Source organism: Hibiscus syriacus, unplaced genomic scaffold (assembly GCF_006381635.1).
Source record: "Hibiscus syriacus cultivar Baekdansim isolate YM2019G1 unplaced genomic scaffold, ASM638163v2 tig00110551_pilon, whole genome shotgun sequence".
Taxonomy (NCBI): domain Eukaryota; kingdom Viridiplantae; phylum Streptophyta; class Magnoliopsida; order Malvales; family Malvaceae; genus Hibiscus; species Hibiscus syriacus.
The window spans coordinates 2,194,853-2,207,525 of NW_024062778.1; the positions used below are offsets into that span (position 1 = coordinate 2,194,853).

At 33.2% G+C, this 12,673-nt stretch overlaps 1 protein-coding gene across 1 annotated transcript; it reads right to left on the reverse strand.

The window, feature by feature from the left end:
- Window positions 1-3,341: 3,341 nt before the first annotated feature.
- LOC120131271 lies at window positions 3,342-5,440 on the reverse strand. The gene is made up of 3 exons (XM_039148295.1): window positions 5,302-5,440; window positions 3,683-3,997; window positions 3,342-3,583 (listed from the first exon to the last, which is right to left on the reverse strand). Exons 1-3 carry the CDS (start codon window positions 5,438-5,440, stop codon window positions 3,342-3,344), a joined length of 696 nt encoding a protein of 231 aa, XP_039004226.1.
- Between the last annotated feature and the right edge of the window lie 7,233 nt (window positions 5,441-12,673).

The window sequence follows — 12,673 nt, forward strand, 5'->3', positions numbered from 1 at the left end:
ATCCCTGCAACCTTTGCCAATCCATTTTTGAAAAGTTGACTTTTGATGTGCTTGGTGTAAACCCGGTCTATTCTGATTCCTTCGCAATGTAGCAAAGTGGTATATTCTTCGATTGTGGGTACCATGTCTTCTTGGTTAAATGTGAAATAGTTGTACCCCAGATTCCATAATTTTATCAAGGCTCAAATTAGGGCTCATCTATCTTGACATAGAGTAGAAGTGCGATATCACCATACCGCTGGCAGAATCTTCGCTTCTGGTCACTTTTCCAACTGTCCCAAATGCTCCACAGTTCTTGAACATCATTCTGCTTAAGGCTGACAGAAGCATAACTAACCAGATCTGACGCATAGTTCCCTTGCAGACTATCTCCCTTTTCTTTCTGAGTCTTTTCGGACCATAGTCGAACCTTCGCGTTTTTCACCTCTTGTAACACCCCCAACCCGTACTCGACCCGGGTACGAATCCAAGGTGTCATATTAACTTGTCAAAACATATTTATTGAAGAGATAATTAAAATTTAAATATACATGAGAATAAGTATGATAAAATCTTTAATTAAAATAGATAAACAACATTCGACTTATTTTGAAAAGTAAAAAATCTAAATAATTCACATAAATATAATATTGTAGGTTTACAAAAGTGATCAGGGATTATGTAATTCACACCTTTATCTACATGCCAAGATATTTATTATAATAAAATACATACATTGTAAATTACTTCTGATATGATCTTCTGGTAGAGGTATGTTGTCTTGGTATATTCTAATTCTGATATTCCTGCTTCTTGGAACCTATGTGTGAAACACTCACATGCTAAGTCACAGACTTAGTGAGGCATATAATACAATAATGCACTACCTAATTCATGAACATGCAATCATAACCATCATATAACTATTCAACCATAACATATATGATCAATCATTAACAAATAATAACATATCAACTTATAAGAAAGTAAATTCTTTTTATATCTTTTATGTGCCCATATACATTATTTAGAACTTAAGGCATGTGAGTACATTGAGGTTGTGCACATATGCTATCACCACAGCTCGTATAAATTTGTACTGAGTGCCATATAAAATTTGTCCCGAATGACCACATATATGTCTCGAAGGACCTTGTAGAACCCTTGACTCTTAGCATGCCAAATATACCCATAGCTCTCACATCGTATGACATGGGCTTTACCATTTATATGTTTCACATAGTCAACCAAACCATCACATATACATGTACTCATATAACTCATTTCATTTCTCATGTAATCCCATATGCTTATCTCATAACATATATCACATGTGCATATAAATACTTATATCATATCATGTTGCTTATGTTTCATTCTCTATGTTCACATAGATTATAACATATAAACATATACCACTTATGCATGTACTCGATATAATCATGACATCTATATGCTTATAACTATATAACCATGAAATCAACATAGGAAATAGACTTATCACAAGTCTTATTCCATAAAATACTATATAATATATCATGCACTCACCTTAGTCTCACTTAGTCCAATCAACTCCTATAATTTGTTTTCTCTCTCGATCGATCTTAACTCTTCGATTGTTCCGTAACTTGCTTATGTTCAATATCTACACAAATATACATTTGATACGAATATTAGAATTCTAATCCTTATGAATCGATCAACAATAACCCAAGCTAAAAGAAGTAATTCATTTAAATTTCAGCTTTAAGAAGTATAAGTACCCAATGTATGGTACTGATACTTCCTTTACTGTGGTATCAATATTATGCTTTGGTATCGATACCCTTTCCTGGTTTTGGAATTCCATTTCAATAATGGTATCGATACTTGCTTAATAGTATCGGTACCCTTGGTATCAATAATACCCTTTAGGTATCGATACTCCTTGAATAACTTATCCACTTTTGGCTTATGGTATCGATACTGTTCAACCAGTATCGATACCCATACCCCAAATATCACACATTTTCTCTTTAAAGTATCAGTACTAGATGAACAGTAATACCCCTTGCCTAAAATTCATTCCTATAACCCAAAAATTCACCAATACTTACTTAAACCTTTCATTTTGAACTCATTTCATGTCATTTAACTCAACTACACTTACTCAAACCATCTTATATCCATATAGCACATCATCATCTTCTATACATCATTATAAATCTTAAAACCAAGAATCTTACTAAACTTTCAACATGTTCTAATTTCCTTTCTAACACTTAATACTTCTTATTCCAACTGATGAGAAGTCAAATTTAGTCTCAAACTTCACTTACTAATCCCTTTCCAAAATTTCACTTGAACACCTTTTATATTAAATCTTTCCTAACTCTCTCATCTTTTGGTTTTAAGAAATCTTAAGCTTTCCTTAAGCTTAAGTATTATCTAAAGAACATTAACCAAGCTTAAATTTGATAAATAATCAACAAGCATGACACTCACATTTTCTAAATGGGGTTCACGACTGAAGGAGGAATAAGAATGAAGACAATTCTGGATATTTTCATTTCCCTTTTCATATTTCCACGTGTATATAACGTAACCAATACCAATTTTTAATTCATTTACTGGTCAAATGACCATTTTGCCCATCTATTCATCCTTCTTTGCTATTCAATCCTACATAAAAATATTCCACTTAAGTCCCTAAACTTTTCAATTTATCTAATTTAGTCACTAAATTTTAAAATTTTATAATTTGGTCACTAACACGATGTTTGGGATGTTACAAATCTCTCCCTTAAGAAAATTCATCCTCGAATTTTCACTGAACAAAGAGATGGGGGTACTGATTCCGCATATCCTCTTCACGTTCCCACGTTTCTTCCTCTACTTTGTGATTTCTCCATAAAACCTTGACCAATGAAATAGTCTTATTCCGTAACTGTTTCACCTCATGCAAATATTTGCACCGGTTCTTCCTCATAGGTCAAGTCTGGCTGAACTTCTATCTCTTTTGGTGTAACAATATGGGAGGGATCAGACCTATACCTTCGAATCAAATCAGAACCAAAAACTTCTCGATCTTTAAGCTCGTACCAATTTAAGGGCGTACGACACTTTCTCCCATATAAAGCCTCATATGGAGCCATCTTGATGCTTGACTGATAGCTATTGTTGTAAGCGAATTCGGAAAGTGGCAAGTATTTTTCCCAAGACCCTTTAAACTCGATCACACATGCTCTTAACATATCTTCCAGAATTTAGATAGTATGCTCGGACTGTCCATCTGTCTAATGATGAAACGTTGTGCTAAATTTCAATCGATTTCCTAATGCTCCATGTAAAGTCTTCCAAAATCTCGATGTAAATCGAGGATCTCATTCAGAAACAATCGAAACAGACACACCATGTAATCGGATAATTTCCTTGATGTACAGTTCAACATACTCATCAATGGAGAAATCAACTCGTACTGGAATGAAATGCGCTAACTTTGTCAGTCGATCAACTATCACCCAAATCGAATCTCTTTTATTTGGAGTGATGGGTAACCCTATCACAAAATCCATCATCACATTCTCCCAATTCCATTGAGGAATGTATATTGGTTGCAACAATCCTGACGGAACATGATGCTCAACTTTGACTTGCTGACAAGTTAAACACTTAGACACAAATTCTATAATACTTCTTTTAATTCCTGGCCACCAATACCGACTTTTGAGATTCATATACATCTTGTTTCCACCCGAGTGCAGCGTCAATGAACTATAACGAGCTTCTATCAACAACTCATTCTTCAATTCCTCATCATTTGGAATCACCAGTCCTTCATGATAGCACAGATTCTCAACAGACTTAATCTCAAAATCTTTATTTTCTTCATTCTTTAATTGTTTTAATATTCTCAATAACTTTTCATCTTTATTCTGCAATTCTTTAATTCGATCCAACAAGGTTGGCCTAAGCTTCAATTCTACACACAATACACAATCTCCATCCATAGACAACCTGATATCTAAAGCTCGTAAGGCTGCAAAAGTTTTTTGACTTAAGACATCCGCTACCATATTTGTTTTTCCAAGATGGAAATCAATTATCAAATCATAATCGTTTAAAAATTCAACCCATATTCTTTGTCTCAAGTTTAATTCTTTCTGAGTCATCAAATACTTCAAGCTCTTATGATCCGTATAGAGATAACAACGTTCCCTATATAAGTAGTGACACCAAATCTTGAGAGAGAACACTACTACAACCAACTCTAAATCATGTGTTAGATAGTTCTTCTTATATGATTTCAATTGTCTAGAGGCATAAGCTACTAGTTTCACTTCTTGCATTAGAACACATCCCAAGCCATTATGGGAAGCGTCACTCTAAACCACGTAGTTCTTGCCAGATTAAGGTTGAACCAATACTAGAGCTTCTGTTAAAATTTTCTTTAACATTTCAAAACTTTCTTGACACTCAGGAGTCCAAGCAAATGTTATATTTTCCTCATCAAATTGGTCAAAGGAAAAGCTATCATCGAAAAGTTCTTAACGAACCTTCGATAATAACCTGCGAGTCCCAGAAAACTCTGAACTTCAGACACATTCTTTAGAACTTCCCATTCTAAAATGGATTTTATCTTTTGAGGATCAACCCGTATTTCCTCTGTAGAAATCACATGTCCTAGAAATGCCACTTCATTTAACCAAAACTTCCACTTAGACAGTTTGGCATATAGCTTCTTATCTCATAAAATCTGCAAGACTATCCTCATATGTGTACTATGCTCTTCATTAGACTTCGAATACACCAGTATATTGTCAATGAAAACAACTTCAAACTGGTCCAGATAAGGTTAAAACATTCTATTCATAAGATCCATAAAAGCAACAGGTGCATTCGTTACCCCAAACAATATAACAATGAACTCATAATGACCATATCTCATTCTAAAAGCCGTTTTCGGAATATCTTTCTCTTGAATCTTTAGTTGATAATGATAACCAGAAAACAAATTGATATTTGAGAATATTGAAGCTCCCTTTAATTGGTCAAACAAATCATCAATTCTAGGGAGGGGATACTTGTTCTTTATGGCCACCTTGTTGAGCTGTCTATAGTTTATGCAGAGACACATTGAACCATCATTATTCTTTACAAATAATATTGGAGCTCCCCAAGGTGACACGCTTGGTCTGATAAATCTTTTATCCAATAATTCTTGTAACTTAATCTTTAATTCACTAAATTCTTTTGTTGTCATTCTGTAATGTGTCATTGCAATAGGTGATGTTCCAGACATTACTTCTATTTGGAATTCAACCTCTCTATCTGGAGGTAAACCTGTCAACTCTACAGGAAAGACATCTGGGAACTCTCTGACTATGGGAATATCTTCTAACCCTTTCTCCTTGGTTCTAGTATCAATCACATTAGCAATGAAACTCTGATATCCTTGTAGCGGTAACTTCTTTACTGACATCATTGATATTATATTTGCTAATGAATCCCTTCTTTCAATGATCACTATAACTTATAATCCTTCTGAACTGATCAATATTACCCTTTTCACTCTACGATCAATGTTGGCATGATAATGATATAACCAGTCATTTCCCATTATCACCTAGAATTCATCAAAGGGTAATTTCATCAGATTAGATGGGAATTCAATTCCCTGAATCCTTATAGGACACCCACGACATACTCGATTTACCCGAGCACTGTGCCCTAATGGGTTTGTTACTATCATATCACTACTAGTGGCTTCTAGCTGAATTCCCAACTCTCTCACCAATTTACTAGTAATATATGAATAAGAGGAACCCAGATCAATCAATACCAAAACACATTTATCATATAATGAGAAAGTACCTGCAATAATCTCCGGATCATCACGGTCTTCATTAGTCTTTAAATTGTAGACCCGAGTAGTCGAACGTACTTCCTGTTGAGTATAGGATTCAGGCTGATTTCTTCCTCTGCCTCTCTCTCTTCCTCTCTAAGACATCGAAGCATATCGCTCCGACTGTGCAGGCTCTCCAGCCATTATTGAACAATCCCAGATAAAATATCCGGTGTCCCCACATCTAAAACAAGCTCCAAAGATTACCCAACATGTTCTAGTATGTCTCCTTCCACAAAGCTGGCATTGCCTAGCTTGACCCTGATTAGATCTCCAAGTTCCAGACCCTACAGATTGAGTCTTTCTAGCTCTCATCGGATTTGATCCTCTAGCAGATGACGCATTTGACTCAGACCTCGTCTGAGATCTAAAACCATAATCTCTGCCCATCTTTGATGGTGCAAAACTCGAGAAAGCACCCGTTCTCTTAGATGTCTGAGCTTTTTGTTCTCCAAACCTCTCATTCTAAGCTCTCTCTAGAGCTTTAGCATGATTAACCACTTCTTGGAATGAGAACATATTCAAAACAATCAATATTTCTTTCAATCTTGGACGTAAGCCCTCAACAAACCATTCGCATGCATCCTTTTCGGTTGGAATCAGCTCAGCAGCAAAGCGACTTAACTTATTGAACTCGTACTCGTATTTATATATAGTGTAATTCAACTGCTTCAGGTTCAAAAACTCTTTCTTCATTTGCTTAATAAACTGATCGCCTGTGTATTTGTGCTTGAATTCCTCTAAGAACAAGGACCACATTACTTGATCACTTGTCATTCTCATGGTGACATTCGTCCACCATATTCTCGCTTGTCCACGAAGCAAGGAGACCACTCCATCTAGTTTCTCCACCTTAGAACAATGGATTCCATCTAGCATAATCTTCCCATCATTGAGCCAAAGGTCCGCAGCAACAAGACCTTCCTCGACTTCACCTTTGAACTCAGGAGCTCCTAGTCCTTTCAACTCTTTCATGACATTCATTCTATGAGTTGAGGGAGCAAGAGGTTGGAAATACGTCAAGATAGCATCCAACATCCTGAAGAATACATCTTGATCTTGTACAGGCACTCCTGAAGGTGCCTATTCTTCACCTTGCTTGGCCAGGGTAGGTGAATTACAACTCTCTTATGGTCTACCATATTTCTCTTCACTTCGGGAGCTCTCATGTTCAGAAATCTAATAAGACATAACCATATAACTCTATTAGAAAAACAACATACCGTTACTCTATCATATCAGAAGTTCTCACTATTTTGTTGGCATGTATACTTTTAAAGACACTCTGGACTTTGGTTTATGCCTAGAATCGGCTAAACCATAACTTTGATACCATTAAATGTAACACCCCCAACCCGTACCTGACACGGGTATGAATCCAATGTGTCATATTGACTTGTCAAAACATCTTTATTGAAAACATAATTAAAATTTAAATATACATGTGAATAAGTATGATAAAACATTTAATTAAAATAGATAAACACCATTCAACTTATTTTGAAAAGTAAAAAATCTAAATAATTTACATAAATATAATATTATAGGTTTACAAAAGTGATCAGAGTATATGTAATTCACACCTTTGTCTACATGCCAACATACTTATTACAACAAAATACATATATTGTAAATTACTTATGATCTGATCTTCTGGTAGAGGTATGTTGTCTTGGTATATTCTAATTCTGATCTTCCTGCTTCTTGGTATCTACGTGTGAAAGACTCACAAGCTAAGTCACAGACTTAGTGATGCATATAATACAATAATGAACTACCTAATTCATGAACATACAATCATAACCATCATATAACTATTCGACCATAACATATATGATCAATCATTAACAAATAATAACACATAATCTTATAAGAAAGTAAATTCTTTTTATATATTTTATGTGCCCATGTACATTATTGAGAACTTAAGGTATTTGAGTACAATGAGATTGTGCACATATACTGTCACCACATCTAATATAAATTTGCACTGAGTGCCATATAAAATATGTACCGAAAGACCTCATATATGTCCTGAAGGACCTCGTAGAACCCTTGACTCTTGGCATGCCAACTATACTCACAACTCTCACATCACATAACATGGGCTTTACCATTTATATGTTTCACATGTTCACATAATCAACCAAACCATCACATATATATGTACTCATATAACTCATATTATTTCTCATGTAATCCCATATGACCTATCTCATAACATATATCACATGTGCATATAAAGACTTATATCATATCATGTAGCTTATGTTTCCTTCTCTATGTTCACATAGATTATAATATATAAACATATACCACTTATTCATGTACTCAATATAATCATGACATCTATATGCTTATAACTATAGAACCATGAAATCAACATAGGAAATAGACTTATCACAGGTCTTAATATATCATGCACTCACCTTATCCTCACTTAGTCCAATCAACTCCTATAATTTGTTTTCTCTCTCGATCGATCTTAACTCTTCGATTATTCCAGAACTTGCTTATGTTCAATATCTACACAAATGTACATTTGATACGAATATTAGAATTCTAATCCTTATGAATCCAACAATAACCCAAGCTAAAAGAAGTAATTAATTTAAATTTCTACTTTAGGTAGTATCGGTACCCAAGGTATGGTATCGATACTTCTTTTACTGTGGTATTGATATTGTGCTTTGGTATCGATACCCTTTCCCGGTTCTAGAATTTCATTTCAAGAATGGTATCGATACTTGCTTAATGGTATCGATACCCTTAGTACCAATACTACCCTTTAAGTATCGATACTCCTTGAATAACTTATCCACTTTTGTCTTATGGTATCGATACTTTTCAACCAGTATCGATACCCATACAACAAATATCACACTTTTTCTCTTTGAAGTATCAGTACTGGATGAACAATACCGATACCCCTTGCCTAGAATTCATTCTTATAACCTAAAAATTCACCAATACTTACTTAAACCTTTCATTTTGAACTTATTTCATGTTATTTAACTCAACTACACTTACTCAAACCATCTTATATCCATATAGCACATCATCATCTTCAATACATCATTATAAATCTTGAAACCAAGAATCTTACTAAATTTCCAACATGTTCTAATTTCCTTTCTAACACTTAATATTTCTTATTCTAACTGATGACAAGTCAAATTTAGTCTCAAACTTCACTTAATAACCCCTTTCCAAAATTTCACTTGAACACCTTTTATATTAAATCTTTCCTAACTATCTCATCTTTTGGTTTTAAGAAATCTTAAGTTTTCCTTAAGCTTAAGTGTTATCTAGAGAACATCAACCATGCTTAAATTTGATAAATAATCAATAAACATGACATTCACCTTTTTCAAATGGGGTTCACGACTAAAGAAGGAAGAAGAATGAAGATAATTCTGGATATTTTCCTTTCCCTTTCATATCTCCACGTGTATATAACATAACCAATACCAATTTTTAATTCATTTACTGGTCAAATGACCATTGTGCCCTTCTATTCATCATTCTTTTCTATTCAATCCTACATAAAAATATTCCACTTAAGTCCTTAAACTTTTCATTTTATCTAATTTAGTCATTAAATTCTAAAATTTTACAATTTAGTCACTAACCTGGTGTTTTGGATGTTACACCTCTTGCATTACAACCCCTTTGTCCATTAATGCATATTATTTGTGTGTAATGGACACTTTTTTTTGGATCAATCACCTCTTTTAATGATGCAAATGATAAAAAGAGAACAAACATGAAAGAAAAACCAGTTAGTAAGATAGAAATAATAAAAGTAAAAATGATCACATAAACTGCATGCTTTGAATAACAAATAAAGTAGTAAATCACTCAATTGGAAATGGAGCTTCAGGGTGGGCTCTAATTCTTTGTCTCCTGGTTTAGGTTCTAAAAAAAGGTACTCGAGTTCTCCTTGCTGGTGCCCCCTTGGGCTTGTCAGGCCCTCAGTCCTAAGCCTATTACAAGTTTATGTTGACCAAGTTAAACTCGAGAGGACACAATCCCTTATGTCTATACGGAGAATAAATTCACACGAATACATAAGGTATATGAATCCCGAAGGTTACTTGCTAGGCCTATACGGAGAATAAATTCCCACGAAGGCGTCGCTTTCACCTCCACTTAAAAAAAGGTTTGGAGCTCGGGTATAGAGCATGAGATCAAAATTTTAAAATCTGAAATCATTGAAAAAACGTCAGTACAACTATTTATTTGAAAAATAATCAAAGATAAGTAATAATGACCGAATAAATAAATTAAAATTTAACCTTATAAATTTTTCTTAAGAAGACAACCGGAAATTAACTTTGGTTTGACTCACTTACCTGTCCCCAGTAGAGTCGTCAAGCTGTCGCAACCGTCTTTCGGGTGGGCCCGGAATTGGACTTCAACTTAAATAAAACATGCAAAGTTGCCACCAGTCATTTATATATATATATATATATTTCCAAACATAATTAGGTTGACCAGACACCTCAATTGACCATCTTACCTGATCTGTGTTTTACCAGAAATACGTCGGGTTCGGAAGTTGGTTACAGTCAAGGAACGATTAGCACCCTTGTACTACCCTTTCTGTACTAATTTAATTTATTTGTTTTCTTAATTGCGAAAATTAAAAGTTAAATTGGAATTTAAAAATTCGATTCGAACTACTTACATTTGATCGATTAGAATTACCCCTAAAAAACTATTAAATTGTGAAATAAAATGTATAAATAATTCACAAAATTAGAAAGGTCAAAAAAAGTTTTTTTAAATGTTTTAAAAAAATTAAAGAAAACGAAAATTTAAAGGACTAAATTGAAATAAATTAAAGTTGAGGGACCAAATTAATAATAAAGATATGTATTTGCGACGAGCCCCTTCAACTTTCGGCGGCCGCTTTTTTACCGAGCCAAGATTGGGGCTTCTTTTGTTTGTTTTTTTCGATAATTTTTGTGTGGGTTGTGCAATATTTTGCTTGATTTTGTTTTGTGTTTTGGTGCTTGGTTGCCTTCCTTTGTTTGGTCGTTGTATGCTTCGTTTTTTCCGTCCATTTTTGCTTGATGTTGTGCTCGATGGGTATTTCGTTGTTTTGCCGTGTCCTTTACTGTGGTTCATTAGTGTCTTTTTATAGGCTCTGGAAACCGGTTGTAACCCCAATTTTATCGAGATTTGGGTATGGCCGACTCTCTCAGCGTGGTGTTCGTGATTGTTTGTGGGTTGACCGAAAACCCCGGGATGGTGTAGTTCTGGGTTCTTCGACCAGACGTCTCGACCGATTTCTGTTGTGGTCGACAGTGCTGCTTGCTTGGTGTTGAAAACCCTAATGGACTTGTGGGCTGGGTCAGGCCTGCATGCTCAAACGAGTTTTCCTTTGTTGGACCGTGACCCTTAGATTGGAACTGAAAAATAAGAAAAATGAATAAATGAATAAAATCAAATAAAAATAAAACGGAAAATAAAATACTAATACTAATAATATTTATATATTTCAAAAAATATGTTTCAAAAAATATTTTTTAAAAAGCTATATTATATGTTTCCAAAAACCATTTTAAAAACTATATATTAAATGTTTTCAAAAATATTTTTTTTAAAACTATATTATATATACGTTTTCAAAAATATTTTAAAAACTATATATTATATTTTTTTCAAAAATGTGTTTTCAAAACTATATTATATGTTTTCCAAAACTGAATTTTAAAAACTATATATTATATACGTTTTCAAAACTATATATTATATACGTTTTCAAAACTATATATTATATACGTTTTCAAAACTATATATTATATGTTTTAAAATCCGTTTTCTAAAAACTATATATTATATATTTTTCAAAAATATTTTCAAAACTATACTATACTATTATATATACTAAATAAACCCCGGACGAAATTGGGTGACTAACCCCCACAAAAAAAAAAGACCCGCTGATTCATAAATCTTTCATGTCACTATTGAGATTGCACTTCCAACTTAATTCGAGGTAATGATCATTGCTTGATGAACTGGATGTCTTTCTTTTCGAAGATTAAATTGTATTCTCACTTTTCCTTTTGTAGAGAATGTTAATTTGAACAATTTGCCATATATCAAATAATGGTATAGATGGCAGTTTATGAACCTATTCAATTTGGGATGCCTATTGTCTTCAATTAATTTGGTTGTGTACCAGTATTTGATATTTACTTGCAAGTTATTGTAAGATAACATCATCCTAAGATAAGATTACAGACTGCAAACTCAGAGAAATACACATATTTACCCATAGAGAGGATTATACAAAACAGTTAATTGCCCTTGGTCAAGTTATGAGATAGATTTAAAGTTACGGACGAGGAAACATGCATACTAAACAACAATGAACAAATATTTAACACTTATATATATTTACAAGACAATATATATACTTATAAAAAAAATTAAAACAAACATTTAAAGCTAATAAATTAGTATAATAATAATAATAATAATAACTATGTGCTTATAACATACTTAACACGAAAACAAAGAAAAAAAGAAGTAAAACATATACGCACAATCAAAATATAATATATTAATTAATACACACAATGTAATTTATAATATACGCATATTAATAAAAACATATAACATACATAATAAGTATGAACAATTGACAAGTATATGCATAATATATATATATAAGTACGTACTCATAAATACATAATATGGATAAATTATATATGTAAAAGACAAAAATGTAAAAGGAAAACTAAAATGATTATAAAAGAAACATACAAGTCATATATACAAATAAGAAATTATCAA

What these genes read in the sequence shown, in the direction of transcription:
- LOC120131271 (XM_039148295.1), bottom strand. Translation starts at nt 5,440, where the DNA reads ATGTCAGTAAAGAAGTTACCGCTACAAGGATATCAGAGTTTCATTGCT. An exon ending in CTTTCCTGTAGAGTTGACAG is followed by an intron (nt 3,998 to 5,301) that starts GTTTACCTCCAG and finishes AAACTTTTGCAG; the next exon opens with CCTTACGAGCTTTAGATATC. An exon ending in GATGTATATGAATCTCAAAA is followed by an intron (nt 3,584 to 3,682) that starts GTCGGTATTGGT and finishes ATGTTCCGTCAG; the next exon opens with GATTGTTGCAACCAATATAC.